This window comes from Dromaius novaehollandiae, chromosome 6, assembly GCF_036370855.1.
Source record: "Dromaius novaehollandiae isolate bDroNov1 chromosome 6, bDroNov1.hap1, whole genome shotgun sequence".
Taxonomy (NCBI): Eukaryota; Metazoa; Chordata; class Aves; order Casuariiformes; family Dromaiidae; genus Dromaius; species Dromaius novaehollandiae.
Window position 1 is genome coordinate 43,163,293 of NC_088103.1, and position 18,840 is coordinate 43,182,132.

The 18,840-nt window shown below is 37.4% G+C and overlaps 1 protein-coding gene across 3 annotated transcripts; it reads right to left on the reverse strand.

Annotated features, from left to right (window-relative positions):
- Positions 1-1,297: 1,297 nt before the first annotated feature.
- MCMBP (minichromosome maintenance complex binding protein) lies at positions 1,298-18,837 on the reverse strand. 3 transcript variants are annotated; one of them, XM_026105552.2, is made up of 16 exons: positions 18,536-18,837; positions 17,946-18,031; positions 15,965-16,105; positions 15,565-15,606; positions 14,893-14,994; positions 13,318-13,447; positions 12,247-12,398; positions 11,390-11,490; positions 9,376-9,545; positions 8,348-8,471; positions 6,260-6,377; positions 5,519-5,684; positions 3,238-3,371; positions 2,440-2,604; positions 1,954-2,042; positions 1,298-1,682 (listed from the first exon to the last, which is right to left on the reverse strand). In XM_026105552.2, exons 1-16 carry the CDS (start codon positions 18,591-18,593, stop codon positions 1,556-1,558), a joined length of 1,905 nt encoding a protein of 634 aa, XP_025961337.1. In that variant the 5' UTR covers positions 18,594-18,837; the 3' UTR covers positions 1,298-1,555. The 3 variants fall into 3 exon arrangements, with proteins under 3 accessions (XP_025961337.1, XP_064370379.1, XP_064370380.1); XM_064514309.1 differs by having other exon boundaries at positions 17,946-18,096; XM_064514310.1 differs by lacking the exon at positions 15,565-15,606.
- Between the last annotated feature and the right edge of the window lie 3 nt (positions 18,838-18,840).

Consider the following 18,840-nt stretch of genomic DNA (forward strand, 5'->3'; position numbering starts at 1 on the left):
GTTAAAGCTAGTAGCTTTTGAAAATACACAAAGTATCTAGCTGTATGAGACTGCACAGTGGAAACATGCTTTTTGTAGTCTTATCTTCCGCATGACATAGTAAAATAAGAATGACCTTGTTTCATTAAAAAAACACTTAGAAGCTACATTTTTCTATTTTCTAGACTTATGTTTATCTAAAACCTTCTGACTTCACTTTAGTTAGCCTGGTAAAACCATAATGCCTCAAGTTAAGGTATACAAAAATTATCTTTAATAAATCACTGAATTACCATTAGAGTATACACATAAGATGACAGTTGCAAGCTGTTGCAGAAACAGAGCCAAAGCCTTGTTTGTAACAGAAAATGCTGTGAAATAGCAGCTTCCTGTCGCTACTATTGCTTTCCTCATTGCTGAGACAGTGAAGGCGGTATGGGCTTATTTTAAGTCCAGCAGAAGGCTTTTCTCCTTGTTCTATACTCTTCTCTGAATTCAGAAGAGGTTTAGTTTGAAGCAAAATCTAGTTATATCTTGAATGAACTCCTCTGATGCTTGCAGCTTTCTCCTGATCAAAAAGTTTAGTGAGTTGTGTTTGTGTGTGTTTCTTTTTGGGGGGGTGGGGCTGTTGTTGTCAGCCCTACTTATTACTATATAGTCTTTCCAGATTACTTCAGTTTCATATTGGTTTAATGGTTTACTGCTTAAACCACCCTTAAGACTTGTGGAACCAGTCAGACAAGGGGGGGTATATCCTCTGAAAACATGCTCAAACAGTACATTATGATTAAGAAATAGGTAGAGACAGTTCTTAATGCTTAGTTGATCACTTTTCAAGCAATTAAAACACACTGCATTCTTCATCACATAGATAATAAGATCTGTGTGAATACAGTAGTATTGCTTATTTTCCTATTCATTTTTGAAAGTAGCTGTACCAAAATAAAGCTGATTGTAGTAGAGGAGTTTGACAAGTTAGTCATGGTCTCCTATAGCTAAGAAATTTAAAGATGTAATTCATAATGGGACCTTGTATTGGATAAGATCAAATTGGCTCTTTACATTCTGGTATAATCCCTTATGCTGCTGAGAAGAGTGCAACTTGCCTCATGTTATTTAATTATGGTACCCAGTTGTAATTACTGAAGTCAATATTTCAGTTACAGATGCTGTTTAGCAGAAGGATCTGATCCTGAAAATCTAATAGTTTAAGAACTATATCACAGCCTTATTCCATAACAGGGCTTACCACTACTTCTGTGTAAGAAAGGCTAGGGGTTACATTTTCCTATTACTAAAGGAAATAAATTTACACAACTTCAGTATTAAAGTTTAATATCAAACAATTTGCTTATTGTTACCAATTCTCAGTTACAAAACAGGCTCCAAAAAAATCTCATAAAATATGTTTAACTTGCTGAACACTGAGTTAAGTATGTTCAGGCTTTGAGAGTAAATATCCATAATTTTTTTGGTATAAATTATCTACAAAAACTGGTATAAACAATATCCAATCTTACTGTGGGTTCCATCTAGGATGGACAAATTCATAATGACATCCACAAAATATTAAGAATTAAAGTTCATTCCCATTAACACATTTTTGCTGCTGAAGTCTGGCTTTACGTAATGCCTCCAGTTGTTTTGCTCTCAGCCACCTCTCTCTTGACAGTGTTGTCTGCCCCGCACTGAGAGACAGGAACCTAGATGAGTAGAAATAGTAAATAAGAGCTTATCAGATCTGACACATTTTCACTATCCCATGAACTAGTACGCATAAGTAGAAAGAGGAAGAAGTATTCTGCCCAAGTAAGAATATCTAACAGCATATCAAAAGATGGAATCACTTCTTTGATCACTTACCCTTTAATAGAACCTCACTCAACTATAATGAAACAATGGACTACAACCATCTACTTAATTTGGTTCCAGCTTGCTAGCAAGTCTTCAGCTGTGACAAACAGTATTACTCACCTTGCTACAAGCAGAGTTCTGTGTAGATCATCAGCTGTTATACTCTCCGGATCATTCTTGCGCATTTCTACAAAGTCTTCTTCTACAGCCTATAAACAACACAGCAAGTAATGGAGTTGCAAAAAAGAGAGATAAGCTTTTCAGGAGCTAAGCCATAACTACCCTTAGACTACAGCAAAAAAATTTCAACTTCTAGCTCTCAGGAAGCTAGCCTTGGCAAAAACCATGCTAATTCTCATCTTCAGAAAGAATTAAAGTTTTCAAAATGACTTTTAGAAAGGTCTACTTGAAAGTATGTGCTGAAATACTCAGGAGTACAAACCCTCAAAAGCATATTCAGGACAAGAAAGTGCCTCCTTTTAAAGAACTTTGAACAGAATCACTGACAGGGACATTAGTAGGAAGAGTCAATAGCTTTCTATCAAAGAAGTGCTTTATTTCTATCTGAATATACAGTTGAAAAAGTATTAATGAAGTCTTCCATACCTTGGTCACTTCATCAGATATACTGTAGTCCAGCAGCCTCAATAAACTTAGATAAATTCGAAATTTGTTCAACACAGATGGGAGCACTGCTGTTAGAAGGCTATTCATATATTCCTCCATGTTTGGTGGAATTATCTGTGGTTGTAAGTGGACTTGGCAATCTGACTGAAAAAAAAATTACACATCCTTTTTCACATTCTTTTCTTTTTCTATTACAAGACTAATTTGACCATTAAGGCAACAGAAGTCATTGTTTCCCAGAATTAAGATAGGAAAATGCATTCTTTAAATACTTAATAATGCCCTTTTTGAAAACCAGCATGGAGAATACTCAAGACTGCACATTCTCAGTTCACAAAGCTGGAATGCAAGTGGTAAGATATTTTGTAAAGTTAGGCTACTCAGTTTTTTCTAAGGTTAATGGCAGATCTGCTGGTCTTTATTCATGCGCCCATCACCTCAGGAACTCCTCTACTAGAATAAAGCTTTGAGAGTAGCAATGTATCTGCAGACTTGGCTCATTATTGTGATATCCATTAATTACTTCAGTCACTGTTGTGCTCTTGCCCTCACTACAGTATTCAGCCAAGGAAGAGGAAAGGTCAATTTCTTTGTTTTCCTTTGAATAGTTTTTTTGGCCTGGCTGAAGCCACAAGCTAGAAGATCAGTGTCATACCCAACCTGATCACAAGACAGGTTTCCTGACTTCACTTGTATCTGGAATGGCACACACTTATGTTTTCAGTAAGTAGCTACTATCTGTAATTATCCCCCAAATTCAAGATGACCTTGCCATACCGGTAGGAGTGATCGGCCCTCTGAAGTGATAAGAACATTAATATTGCATGGGAATTCCATCTGGTGGTAACTGAAGTCATAATCCACCTTCTGCCAAGTTATTAGATTACCCAGTGCTGTCACATTATGTACACCTAGAAAAGTAAGAACAAGTTCTCTGACAATTGGATTTAAACAAATGTTAAACTTAAAACTTTTTTTCCCCCCAATATCTGTTTGTTAATGAGCAGCTGGTAGAAAAGTTCTTGAAAACTTCCTGTTTTTTCCAAATACAGGTAACTATTTCTAAAGAACTGAAATTAAAAACTCTTGAAGGATTTCAAGCCTAAATCAAATCTGGTCTAGTATAAATGTTAGTAAGTAGAGCTTTCCATCAGTTCTACAGAGCCAGAAACTACTATTTACAGAGGAAAGCCTTCTCCTCAAAAGGAGATAAAACCCTGCTACTTTTCTGACAGAAAACAAGCATTATTTAACAGTTTAAGGAAGAAGAAAGTCTTGCTAGATAAAGATCTCATTAGATTGGCCAGCAAGACTTGAAAAGCTGAAAAACATATTCATTGTCATCTTTCCAAACAGTTTTAGAAAAGACTAGTCATTTCTGTTTAAAAGTTGAGATTGACAAGTTAATTGGTTGACTCATGGAAGTCCCCCTTTGAAATACTGACATCTACCTGACTATTCAGATATCTCGTCAGCAGTGTTACTGCAGCAAATGATATGTCTACCACTCTATTTTTGCCATTAATAAACTGGGAAAATATTTACTACTAGTGTAAATAAAGGTACGTCTGGGACATTTCCCCCCCTGCAAATCTCTAAGCTATAGCTTTCAATAATTCTAAATCAACTAGTAGAGCTGTAGATGATTACTCTTTGAGGATTAAATTTTGTTCCCAAAATTGTTACAAGAAGTTAAAAATGTTTACTTTTTTCCCTGCTAAATTCAAGGGAACAAAGGGGAATGGAATAAGATTAAATTTAATAGACCTTTTCACCTGCAACTTCTTTAATGCTTAAATATTACTCTTCATCAAACGTCGTATTCTGTATACTTAAAGGATAAACATTTCAGAAAACCTATAAACCAGCACAGCAAGATTTTTGGGAGTTTTTTTTTTTTCCAGATAATGCTGCAATTTCTACTAGTTTTAATATTTTAACACTTTGCTGCAGTCAGAGTAACTGACAACAAAACAAAAGGCTCAAAAACAGGTGAATAATACCAAAGAACAATTTTTAGTAGTAGTAATAAAAAGTATTGTGTTTCTAAATAGTATCAGCCTGAAATCTAAGCTTGGCTAGTTCTATGAGATCTACTGTTCCTCTGCTGACAGTACTGTAATGGAACAGAGTACTAATACTCATTAAGGAGAACCAGTAGGCTTACAGCATCGGTCTAGCAGGCTTGTAAGGATGGCACTTTTATTTTAAAATAATCACTTTCAGCAATTTCATATCCATCTTTACTAGAAATCGCTACAGATAACTGGAGAATGCATTCTCCAGTTACTGAATTTTTCATAGGTACTGAACTCGCTGCTTTTTTGTAGGCTACACTTCATTGTCTGAAGCTTTGCAGAAAACATACTACACAGCACTACATCAGCTTACAAGATAGAATTATCATCCTGTTCCACATAATATTAGGCTAATTTATTATCTCCTGATTTTAGCTGGGTTTTCAGGGATAGTTTCTATATCTACAATAAAATAAAGACTATAGCAGCAGCATATGATTCCCCCACTTCTTCACTCTGTATCAAATGAAACAAAGGCCATTCTGAAAAAGAATCATTTAGTCTAAAGGCTTATTTAAATCACTGGTCTTTTCCACCAAGTCTCAAAGACACTATCCAGAGCTCTCTGTAACATAGACAAAGATAAACTAAACAAGATACCACCTTGTTCCATTATTGGTTGTGTGTGGTCTAGGATGGATGCTGGTTCCTAACTCTTGGAGGAAGGAAAAAAAAAAATGCAGGACATTTCACTGCTTGTATTGAGTCAAAATGAATAGCTAATCATTTTTCAACAAAATATCAGAAACTTCCAGGAAGTAAAACAGGGGTGGGGAAGAAACCACGAGATCAAGCTGCAAGTGTGTCTGAGAAGGCTGCAGACTAGCAGCAAGCTAGTTCAAGCAAAGAAATAGATCATGGAAACCACAAACAGTTTTGTAACAGAGAATTATCATCAGTAAACAATTAGCATCGCTGTCCTGAAACGTATCAAGGTTTAACCTTCCGGATGAGAAGTTCTTTTTACAAAAAATGTCTACCTGTTGTGTCAAGCTGTCCTTGCTCAAGCACAGTCTCATCTACTACAAGGGAAGTGTTGCTGGCAAGCTGCAGTACTCCGCTGACTAAGCGATTAGCTGTATAGTCTTTGTGTGGGATAAATTGTGAATGGTTCATATTTTCAATGGTCATTTGTAGGCGATAGGACTGCAATGAGAAAAGAAACTGATCAACACATTTTCTCTCCTCCAACTTCCCTAGCAGATAAATATTTCTTCCTTTTAGAAACAACTATAACCGTGAACCTCTGCAATAAGTAAAATAAAATGTGTTACCACAACACAGAATACATTTTATCCCAAATTTCCAAACACTTAAAAAAAAAAAAAAAGCTTCCAAGAAAAAAACCCCATTATATTAAATATACATTAAAATACATTAAAATGAAATCATTTAAGTGTATACACACATCCATCCAAGAAGCAAAATAAAGTATGCAGCATATCTGTCAGTCAGTTTACCACCTTTGAGAAACATGACCTTATTCCATATTCATCCTAGATGACTAGGTAGATGCAGACTCCTACTGAAAGGAAAGCCCCATCTCCATTTTTTAAATTCTAAACTGCCCTTTAAATGGACAGCAGGAGCCTTAGTTTAAGCACTCTGCCTTTACTAAAATGTGGCCTATTTGATTGAAACAATTAGCCTAATATCTACCATTAAAATCAAAAATCTCTATACGATCAGAAATCCATAAAGCACTTTAATGCCCTTCTTACTGCTGGAACAAGCTGCTGGATAATGCGGTATATGTGCTCTGTGAAGATGCTATTTCTTGGACATCCACTCAAGTTGACTGTGAATTTTCCCAGAGGAAGCACATCTCGTCTTGCATAACTAAACCAAAAATAAGACAGGTTAGCTAAACATCTGATTAACACAGTAATTACAGATATCACTCAACTTGAGTGCTATGTAATATCTGTGCTAGCTAGCAGGATCTCAATACCAGTATGTACATAAGTAATAGTCACATTTTTCTTCCTTCTCTAGTGTCCAAGGAGGCCAGTTAAACTGAAGGCTATTTTGGAAGGCTTTGTAACATTGCACATTTATACATTTATTTATAATTGCACATTTATAAATTCATACTGCTTGAGAGTCTGCAATGCGCCTTCTAGATATTCTGTTCTCCTTTTGCTTTACTGTTATGCAGTAAACATACTCCATCTTCCTTCTCATTGCAAAAATCTCAATTTCCCTGCTTATCATGCTTGTTTCCTCTATCTGCCCTCAGCTTTCCTTCCCTTCTTACAGTATCTCCCCTCCCCATTCTTGAGGGATTTCAACATATTTGGTGATACCAGCTATGAGAGAAAATGCATTCTAGTCTAGGTCTACTCAGCCCTGGTGAGGCCACACCTGGAGTACTGTGTCTAGTTCTGGGCTCCCCAATACAGGAGAGACATGCAGCTACAGGAGTGAGTCCAGAAAAGAGCTAAGATGCTAAGGGACTGGAGCATCTCTCATACAAGGAATGGCTGAGAGAGCTGGGACTCTTCAGTCTGGAGAACAGAAGACAGACGGGGGATCTTATCAATGTATAGAAATATAAGAAGGGAGGATGTAAAGAGGATGGGGCCAGACTCTTTTCAGTGTTGCCCAGTGATAGGATGAGAGGCAACAGGCACAAACTGAAACACAGGAAGTTCCATCTGAATACGAGGAAAAACTTCTTTCCTGTGAGGGTGACTGAGGACTGGAACAGGTTGCCCAGAGAAGTTGTGGAATCTCCTTCCTTGGAGATATTCAAAAGCCATCTGGACACAATCCTGGAAAGAGTGCTCTAGGTGACCCTGCTTGAGCAGGTGGTTGGACTAGATGATCTCCAGAGGTCCCTTCCAACCTCAACCATTCTGTGATTCTGTGTTCTGTGATTCTGTAAGTGTTAGAGCATTCACAGTACAACTTGAAAGAACAGAGTTCTTACTGATATTGAATTATTTATGTTTATATGAGGATTAGAGGTGCGACTACAACCCAGGCAAATGCTTTCCAGTCGTGAAATGAAAACAGCAATAGGCATTGAACCCTTGCCCCACCATGTAAGTTATAAATACAAACTCTCCAGAAATCTTGTCAGCTGATAATTGTGCTACTTAAAAAAAAAAAAAAATCTATTCAAAACATACTGCCTGAAACTTCACACCTGAAATTTTAATGAATCAAAGGATGATGCTCTTTCATCCAATGCAGTTTAAACCAATGTACAAATGTTAAGCAAATCTATTTTATACAGCTACGAAGGTAGATCAGAACGCACACAGTTCAGCTGCAGCATCATCTCAGGTGGTAAATTCCTACAGCATGCTAAATGTGGGTCACTTGACCTTATCATTAAACATACATCTACATTTAATTAAACCTGTTCCCAGGATGTACCTCTCAGTTTTAATATCAAAATAATAATCATTGCAGTTAGTAAATAATGCTAATAAATGCCACCTTTGGGAAGTCAGTTGCACACCCTGTTCAATAAAAGAAGTTAGAGATAAAAAGATGTTCTCATAACTTTGTTTAAACTTGTATCTTGGAGATTGTGTCTAACTCTCAAAGCATCACTGAAAGGATATACAGCCATGAAACTGGCCCTTTAACAATATTTACTTAGATTTCAGACAATGATATCTGTTTACTGTGCTTATTATGACAGGATAGCAACTCCAGCTGGACAAAGTACTACTGGAATAAATACTATTTAAAACATTTCTGACAATTATTTACAGAATGGTGAAAAAACAATAGAAGGAGATTTTTTTTAAAAAAGATGAATATATAAAATTCTCAGCAAGCATTTAAATACTTACACAGTAGAGATGAGATGCAATATAAGGTACTCGGCAGCCAAACCATCTCCTAAGAGGGCATGTGTGAGGAACCCAAGCAACTCTGCTCTAACTGGTGACAGCTCCGACATGAAATTAGAAACAACTGGCAGAACAGCAAAAGAAAACAAATGTCAGAAAACGTGGTGCTTCTCACCCCCTTCCCTCTATATAAAGATTGCTTTACATTACAATTTCATGAAGAAAAATGTTTACTCCAAAGCAGACTAGGAAAAACAACATTCATTGGTTTTGCAAGTGAGTAATTGCTGACTTTGGATAATTTGAGTTGCACAGTATTTCCTTGGAAATACTTTCATTTTTTTAATTAGAAAGTATACAATGCATTTGCAGAAGACTGTAAGGTTTGAACCGAACTTCTAAGATCTATAGCCTATCCGTACTATTGTAAAGGCAGAAAAAACCCTCACACATAGCACAGCTCAGGACAACCAAAACAAGGCATGCAAGGAGGAAAATGATAAATATTAATTAGAGGCTTAAGAAGTACCCATACCAGTTCATGACAAAAAACCTACTGGCAAATAGTCCACGCAGAATAGCACAATTGCTTAAAAACAGAATCTCCTTCTTTACTTCACAGTATTGTGAGTCTTTCTTGTGTATGTTTTTTTATTTTTACTGCTATGCTAAGCTGAAAATATGACTTTTAAGCCATTAACACCTCTATTTGAGAACAAATAAAATATTATGACTGAACAAGTCAGTAAAATCTTCAGACTTATAGAATGCAAAACACTTTCCTATAAATCACATTTATTTCAGAAAAAATAAGCACTTAACACTGCACCTTGTGCAGTTCTATAGTGTAGAACAGTTCCTCCATTTAACACAATTTAAATGCCAACCTTGTTAATGCTGCATTTGTCTCTGAACAAAGTAGTATCTGTTCACATGTATTAAGAATCTGCACATTTACATGTACACAGAGAGAATGCATATCTACAGTAAGGTCAAGTTCCACTCAGAGGCGAAGTTCAGATACTCACAGGTTTTACTTTCCTCTTCATTAAGGCAGGCAGGCAGTAATGGATTAATATGTTGTAATTTCTGTGCCAAAATCACATGGATTCTGGGGACTAACGAGGCAGGAGGACTGTGTACTCTCTGTTCTTCTGCTGTGTCCATACACTCCATAGGATCAAGGGCTGAGTTCTCCCTAGGAAAGGGCACAGCACAACTGGACTTAAAAACATTCCGCACACATTTCTCTCCATCTAAGTGCATTTGGAACCATGCCAAGAACAAAGTGCATCAGAAAAAACAACATCCATTCCCACTCCTGATAAGTCTTCCTATATTCAAGCTATAAAAATTATCTTTTATGATTTTATAAACACCATAAATAAGGCACAATTATATAAATTATAATATAAAAACACCAAAGTGTGCTGGGGGGGCGAGAAGGAAGTGGGATTCTGTTTTTTACTGGAAATACTCAAGAGTCTCACTTTTCTGAAAGAAAAAAAAAATACATTTATTACTTGCTGCACAGTTCAGTAGAAGATGCAGCTTAACATAAGATGTTAAGCACTGTTCTGGTCAGCATGTACTGAATAAAGTCTACATGGTAACTTTTAAGATAATAAGGTAATGATTTATTATGTTTATTTATGCATGCACATGTAGGATTTTAATAGTCCACCTGCTTCCAGAGCCTGACAATGGGATCTTCTAGAGAGCCATATGACAGCTTTACCAGTAGCTGAATTTAAAAAAAAAAAAAAAAAAAAAAAAAAAAAAAAAAAAAAGTAATCTCATCAATATACCTCAATCGAAACTTAAAGGCATCATGTCTTAATTTAAGCGTTCAGATACACAAGCCTTGGTCTCCCTGATGATGCCTTACAAAATCATGTCCAGGTGCTTTTCATTTGTTACATGGAAATTAAAAGCCCTATATCAGATACTGGTAAAGATTAGTATCGGTGTGATAAACTTGCACTGATTTTAAAAGCTGGAAGGCTTTACAACTTCAATGCCTCTTCAGCAGTCCACTGACAGACTACCATCTCTTTCCAAGTAAAGAAACCTCCTTTGTTTAGCATCTTTGCATTGAAAACATTGCTGAATGCCATCATTTTGTCTATTTGTAGCAGAACAATATGCAAAAAAAAAAAAAAAAAAAAAAAATCTGTAAGACCAACTGAGCCGTCAATCTGATACTAGCTTTCTGTCAGACAGATGATAAACGAAAGCAGTTGACTGGGCTGAGGTTACTTCAAAGAAGTTAGCACTATACAGGATTCACAATGCACTCTTGATACCGTACTTCAAAAGATAAACAAATTTATCAACATGAATAATTTATTCAAAGCACAATAATTCAAAACATCAGTAGTACATATGTTAGATTTGTTGATAGACTATTTAAAAAAACCTGACAGAAATCAATCTAATCCAGAAAGACACACGAAATCAAGCAAGTACCTATGGAACAGCTGGTAAAATCAGAAATTTCTATGGGTGGTATAAAGTGACAATATACCTTAATCAATGAAAAAAATCAGCCTGATTTACAATCACTTTGGTCACTTTGACTCTCCATACAAACATGCAATCCATCATGTACAACCTATGGAACTTTTTATGGTAACAACTTTCAGAGAATTACAAGTTATTTAAAAGGTATATTTTATCACTTTAAAGACTATTTGAATGCAACTACCCACTACCTATTCATTCAAAGTTTAATAGGTACGTAAATTGTACGGGACTTTTGGCCACAGAAGCACTCTCCCTTTACATACTGCACAACAACCTAAAAAAATAGGTATTGTGCATCCAAGAGTATGGATATGCAACAATGTGAAGTTCAATAGACTTCAGTTTATAGGACTGTAAATCTAACACTTTGCACATCAAGTGACAAAATCCCTATCTTTAGAATTATTAAGTATGTACACATTTTCCAGTCTGTACTAAGATGACAGACAAAACTATTTTGCTCATTAAAATAACAAGTCCCTTCATTTAAGGATCACATTATCATTTGAGCCTTACCTCTCTTCACTGTTTACTATACTCAGCACTGGATCCACAGACAAAATTCCATATACCTCCAGAATATCATTGACTTTGAAGCTATCCCAGCTCTCATAGACCTGCCATAAAGATAAAACAATGAAATACAGAAGCAGACAGGCCAGATTCAGGACTGCACATAAACATACACAAAGGGAAAAATCTCAGGCAACTCAACTGTAGGTTGAGAACACTCTGTGTGAAGAGGACTCTTCCAGTCCTCAAAGTTTCAGTAAGCTTATTTTGGAAAAATGAGCTTCTACCATTGCATGTTTTTCGCAATTGGCATTCTTCTGCTACACAACTGTAAGCAACTGTATTTTAACCTGATTTATCAAGAGAGGCTGAATAAGAGAACATTTAATATAATAACAACATAGATATTTCATGTTGGAAGTTTTGTAGTTGATATAGCATACTAGTCAACGAAAGCTTATTTCAAATACAATCTAAAAATGTGTACGATTTGTTTGTTTTTGCTTGTTTCATCACAAGTTTTTTTTCCTTAAGAGGGCAAAGTTTCAAGGAAAGCATCAAGAGTCAATATCAACTATACACTTGAGCATTTAGTAAAACTTTTTTTTTTTTTTTTTGCTAAATGTAGTGAGACTGCAAGCTCTAGTACATGCTGTTGAGTGATTTCAGCAATGCAAATATAGCAGTAGAAAAAGGGAGACAATGTAATTATTTGCAAAAACAACATTTTTGGACTTGTAATAGTGTACAGGCAAAGAATTTGTCTTTCTGTACAACATTAACTATTTATACTCTTACTTCGGGCTCTGTCTGCCTCACTGATGACACAGCCACGTTCATCATCTCTCCATGTTTGTTACCTTTACAAGACAGGCTGGTCCCTTCTCTCCTGGCAATGGAAAATTTAAGTCAAGTGGAGGGGAGCAGTTTGGTGAAATGAGATGATGTCCTGCAGAAGCTTCAGTTTCTAATCTCTTCGGCTCTCCACATCCATGCATATCACCCACATTGCCTGAAAAATAAAGCATTCATAGGCTCTTTAAACAGAAATGCAAATGTGAACAGCTTGCTTCAGCAAGCAACATAAGAGTCAAGATAGTTTAATAAGATGCCTAAAGAAAAAAAAAAAATAAAGCTATATATTTGAAAGAAGATATTCTGACTCAGAACAGAAAAGTCTCACAAAGGTATACTTTATTACAAAGATAATGTGAGAGTGATTATTGGTAAAGAACTACATGTCCTAGAAACCTAAACATAGTCAACAATCTGACTTTCAAAATGTGATGCTTAAACTGTATCACCAGGATTTCTCCAATTCTGTAGGGCTGCAAAGGCAATACTTTTCTGCTTATCATGTTTAAAAGTGAGTTAGTTTTTAAAGGTGAAAGCATACAGTAACAAAAGAGTTTACATTAAGAATCTCTTTACACATTCAGCAATAATAAAGCTATGAAAACCTATTCTACAATTGATCAGGCTAAATATGAAGACAAAACAGTATAAACTATCTAATAAAACATCTGCAAACTGATAGGAATATAAAAACAATATCCTAAAATCCAGCTGATGAACCGGCTGGACATATAGCACCAAACAAAAGGAAGCGATAGCTTCTGCAAAACCTTTTTCTTCAACAGGGCTTACAGTTTTAAACTAAACGCTCCTCTCTTATTCAAAAGGAAATTTGTCAAAATACCCCCCCAAAATCCCATGCCAGTTTAAGTGCAGTCATCTCCACAGAAGAATATCAGGACAAATAGTTCTTAACTTAAACCACTGATGACTTCCGCAAAGACACTAAAATAGTTTTAAAGGCTGCATTAACGCTGCTGATTGAACCAACTGAAAAGATTTCAATTTCTGAAAATGAAAACTCTGCAAATTCTTGAAAGATACCATAATAGCTAGTCATCAATAATGACTATTACCCATATGTTGCTCTTTCTGTTTAGATGGATGTAGTTCCATATCCTCATCTTCCTCATAACTCCTCTTGTGGCGACTTGGTGTGTAGGATGTTGAAGGACTAACTCGAGCTTGGCTTGTACTAGTATATGCGTAAAATTAAGGATTAAGGACAACACCAGACTCAGCTGAGAAAATTCAAGAAAGTAAGTTTAACAAAATATTATTATCCTGTCTATTTTGACTGAGAAATTAAAACAACTATGCAAGCCATTACCTAGCTGCCATTTCTTTAGATATCTAAGTAACCTGCTTAAGGACTGCACAGCAATCAGTGGTGTTATTGAAAAGAGAAGATAAAAGCACCAAGTCTTTGTTCACTATCATCTCTCTAAAGATTTTCCTTTAGACCCTGAGAACAAGTTTGTGGTTAGGAACAATTCTGAATCTCAAGGATTTCTTCTCTTCCACATCTCAACCTAAAAACCAGACATTTTTAAAATATTTAAAGAATTGCTGCCCAATTCAAATAAATATTACGATTACTTTAAAACAGCACAGAAAATGTTCATATACTTTTAAGATACTAGCAATGCTGCACTTTTATATATAATAATAGAGTTCAGAAAAGCTAATATACTTTCTCTATTTTCTTTTTCTTAGTTTGATAGGTAAGTATTGAAATCATGTTCAACATTTTTGTAATAGTCGGGCTCACATTAAATTTCCATTGCTGCAGTACATTGATGTAAGCATTATTCACTTGAAGACTGACTCTCACTAGTCATTTTATTATAAAAATAGCATTAGCTTAATTATAAAACCACTGATAAGCATAGAGTTTTCTTAAATTCTAAACTCGAAATATGAAATATCTAAAAATATTGGATTTACCACCAAGTTTCCTTCCTTCTTACTAAACACTATGCATCTTAAGTTTTCTAGACCTCCCTTCACTGCCTTGGAGAAGAGGAGAATATAAAACTCCCCAAAAGGTGTTAAAAGCAGCATGCCATATCCATTCCACTTAAGACAATTCAACTTCCATTTATCAGGAGAAACTAAAGCTGATTTGTTTTGCCCGAAGATGTTTCCCGTACTCATTTAGAGAACGACAGCCTGTGTCTGAGCGATTAAAAAGACAATACTTAACTTTCAAAACTGACTGTCTCAGCATAATCAGCTACAAGTGTTTTTACAGGTACTTGTATTAGACTGTCATTAAGTAAGTGTCCTAATTTAATCTGAAAACGCCAATGGAACATTCATGGCTCTATAGAAGTTTCAAGTTTTCTTAACATTTGCAAATAGAAACTGGCAGAAGTTTTCAAAACCCTCCCAAGCATATATGAAAATCTAGTCCAAATCCCTACCAAATCAATAAACAATTCTACTAAATTCATTTGTATCCTGTTTGCGTATACAGCACACCACCAATTTTTCCCTTCTATTTTCTGCATCTACCACCTTTCCTCCTCATCTGTCTTGAGTCACTCAAAATCCAAGAAACTTTAAATAGTCTTATCTCTTTATAAATCTAATGAATTAGTTGGTGATAACTATTTGTATAACACAGCATTGGTTCAGACAAAAGATATTTCTTTCACCCATGCTGATTCGCCAGGCACTGGAACGCAGTAGAATGTTTGTCTCTCCAACGTGACTGTTTGTGAGGAGTTCAAATCAATCTCCTGCTGAGGCTAGAATACCAATAATAAATGATGATGATGAAAAATTGATATTTTTTAAAACTAATTCCATAGAATCATGTATTCAGCCAGAAGTTACAACAATCACTGTTTCACAAGTATGTGATCTTGCATGTTTCTAAACAGTCTGAATTGATAATGTTTTGATACTAATAGCACTGCACTACTAAAAATAAATTGTTTTCCAAATCGGGAAGTTTCAAGAGGCTTAAAAAACAAAACAAAACAAAACAAAAAAAACACCACTGCCAGTAGCTCAGCTTCTTAACAAAGAATTAGTAGCCAAAAATATTAACTCACGACCACAAATAACAGCATATATAAGCAAAACAAATTTTAAATACTATGGATGTGGCTTGAAGCCTGCTGAACCTAGCATGCACATGAACAATCAAGAGTTCTCTGCTTTCCAAACCTGGGCTTAATTTTGAATTTTAAGAACAGTATCTCCAGAGATCCACTGATGAGTGCCAAATAAGATATACTGCACTTATAAAACGCACCTTTTGGTCCGAGTAATATTTGATCTCAAAGTTTATTATAGAAAAATGGATAACCTACCCCACATTCCGCCACATCTCTATATTTACCAAAATGCAAAACCTGTCAAGGCAAAAGCAAAGCAATCATTCCATTTCTGATAGCACCCTGAATATGGATTATTTGCACCAAAATTATTGCAGTCTAAAGCCCTTCAAAGACATACTGCTCAAACTTTCATTATCTTAGTAATTTTGATTCCCCCAAATTACATTTGCAGTAATAATCTTCAGAATTTTTTTTTCAGTACTTTGTAAACAGAAAATAAGAAGCAATATGCTACTGATGCTGTTTGAGTCACTTAAACAGAGTTAATACTAGATAGTGCCTGGACTCCACAGGTTTAACTCGGAAACTAGAGAAGTATGAAGAACAGAATGAAGAAAATGCTAAACATTTACCAAAATGGTATTTCACTTACACGTGTGTTTGTGTTTGGATCAACTGTTTCATAGACTCCCATGTAAAACTCAGGATCAAACATATCTTGAACCATGCAGCGAAATTTCACTAAGCTGTTGGGCTTTAGGTAATGTAAGGGAACATCATTCAGTGATGGAACCTGTAAAAGAGAGCTTATTCTGAACAACAGCTATATAAATAATGAGAAATGCCCTGAAGTAAGCCAGAAACTGCACATAAGTTGTCACCAACTTATTCTTCAGTCATTCAGTGTTTCCTACTGTTGACTTATTTGCCTCAAAGCCTGTTTTGTTATTCAGTACCTCATCAAGTAACAGATTTAGTATTTTCTGGGTACTTTTCTCCCCACTCCCACCCCCCAAATCTACTGCCCCAATCCAAGTGGTAACAATATATCTAACAACACTGGAAGTTTCTGCAGTAGCTGTTATAGGTAATAGTTATGATTATCATACACTGACAGTGCCCAAATTTTTCCATTTGCAAAGCCACCAGTCTCATTCATTTCTCAGTCCCAGTACTAGACTAAACAAATGGATATCAGTTCATTGAAACTATATGTAAACTCTTTAACAACGTTTGAGGCTAAAACTCTTAATTTGGGGATTACTGTAACTGCGATATTAGATAAAATTTATTACTTATTTTATACCTGTTAACAGCACTTTGACCACTTATTATGCACCAGCAATACTGTAGCAATTGCATGCACAATTTCTCGTAACAAAATATTTGTATTTCCAAAAGGACAGGAAAAAACCCCTGTATCTTAATCTGCAAGTCCTTCACACTGGGGGGAGTCTTTTTCACATGTTTGTAGGATAATAGAAAACCAGAGGGAAAACAGATGTCCAGGAACGTGGTATAAATCAAAATAACGAGACCTGCTATATGAATAGGGTTTCTTTTTGATTTTGAAAATACACTCTTGGTTGAGAAAACACACCCAACATTAAAATGCGATGAAACCAAAAGTGGCCCTGCAAAAATGGCTTAACCCTCTACCCCCCCAAACCACCACCAACCCACATACTCCCTCACATATTGAGTATGAAAATGTTTCTATTTTAATTTCTTAGTAGTGCTGCAAATTTAACATAATTCTGCTGGAGGAACAGAATTGTTCTGCTACACTATGATTTAAATTGTCATTGAAATGCAAACAAAGAATCCTCTCTCACTGGCAGAAATATTTAAAAAAGAAAAAAAAAAGATTTATTTTCACTTGTTTTTTAACCATAAATAGAAGAGATTTGATATGAAAGTTCCTAGTCCAATTAGTACAGTGTTCCACGATGCCATTTTTCCCCATAGTCTTTTAGAATAGTAACACCTTTTGAGCTAAAGTGTGCATGCTTAACTTTAAAAATAAAGGATAGCTTCCTTCCTAAACTTTCAAGAACTGGCCTGATCCAGCCTAATATGGAATATTTTTAGCAGATGGTATTTTTTCCTCAAACACAAAAATCGAAGCTGTTATTTCTCCAATCCCTGTGAAGTTTACAACACTGCAGTGAAAGATCACAGGAGAAGGGGTTCATAAACAGCAGTTAAGAAACCCGTGGTTGGTATACAAACATTTACCGCAGTCTAACAGTAGAGCGGGCAGGCATTAACACTTTCAAAAATAACAGTATTTGTCAGCTCCTGCCATCTACCGGATGGTACCGCAAACAGGCAGCATTCGGCAGGCATGGCTCAAGGCAAAAAACACATGAAAGTCAAGGGGCCTGGCTTCGACAGGGCTTCAGCCAGGGTTGCACATCTTTGTTTTACATACCCATCACAGCAACTGAAATGTAAATAATGTATTACAAAGGCTGAGCCTAAAATTCAGAAGCGTACTTACGAGGAAACTAAGACTTGAATGCCTATTTCTAAAGGAAGAACTTCTCAAAAGCACGTCATTGCAGTAATTAAGAGGAAAGAAGAACGAAGCTTAAGAATGGCATAACTCTCAAAGAATAAAACGAGCTTACCCAGTTAGTAGCATTATTTTCTTTTAGCTTCTCTCTGAAATATTCAGTTACCTTCTTTTCCCAATCAGAGTTTGGGTCATTTTGTGCTACAAAACAGGACACGTTTACAGGAGTATTAGCATCACGCATCGGGCATCCATTCGGCGCTCTCCTAACACCGAAAGCAACTTAAGACTTCCTCCTGTTCTCCCTGGACACACGCCTGAGTTTCGCCCGCCCAGGTCCGAAGTCGCGGCGCAACGGCGGCGGTGCGCGGCCCCCGCGCCACCGCACAGCGCCCCGCAGGCCGCCGGCGCCGGCCCCCGCCCGCCCCACGCGGCGGAGGAAGCTGCCAGCTGCCCTCGTCGCTGCCGCTCACCCAAAGCGCCTCAGGCGCCCTCCCGCAGCCCCGCGCCGCCGGCCGAGGGAGGCCCGGCCCCGCGGCGAGGGCAGCCCGGCCCGCGCCGCCCAAAAGCCCCCGGCCGCCCGCCACCCTCTCAGGGGCGCCTCCTGAGAGGACACCGGCCCCGGCCACTTCGCCGCCAGCCGGGGCGGCTCCCCGCCGCCGCCCGGTCCCTCGCCCCCTCGCCCCCCGCGGCGGCAGCGCTCACCGAAGATGCCCTGCACGATGCTGAAGGGGTTGTTGAGCCAGTCGGCCACGCACGGCATGGCGAGGGCGAGCCTCGCCCAGGGAGGGGCAGGGGGCCGCCGCCGACTGCCCCGCGCCCTATCGCCGCCGCCGCGCCCTGCCGCCCGCAAGCCCTGCACGGGGGCGCCCGACTTCCGCCCTCTCCTTCTTCTTCCTCCTCCTCCTCCTCTTCCTCTTCCTCCTCTCACGGCGGCCGCGGCAATGGCGGCGGCACCAGGGCAGGGCCGGGCCCGCCCGCCTTCTCCTCCTCCTCCTCTCCGCACCCGT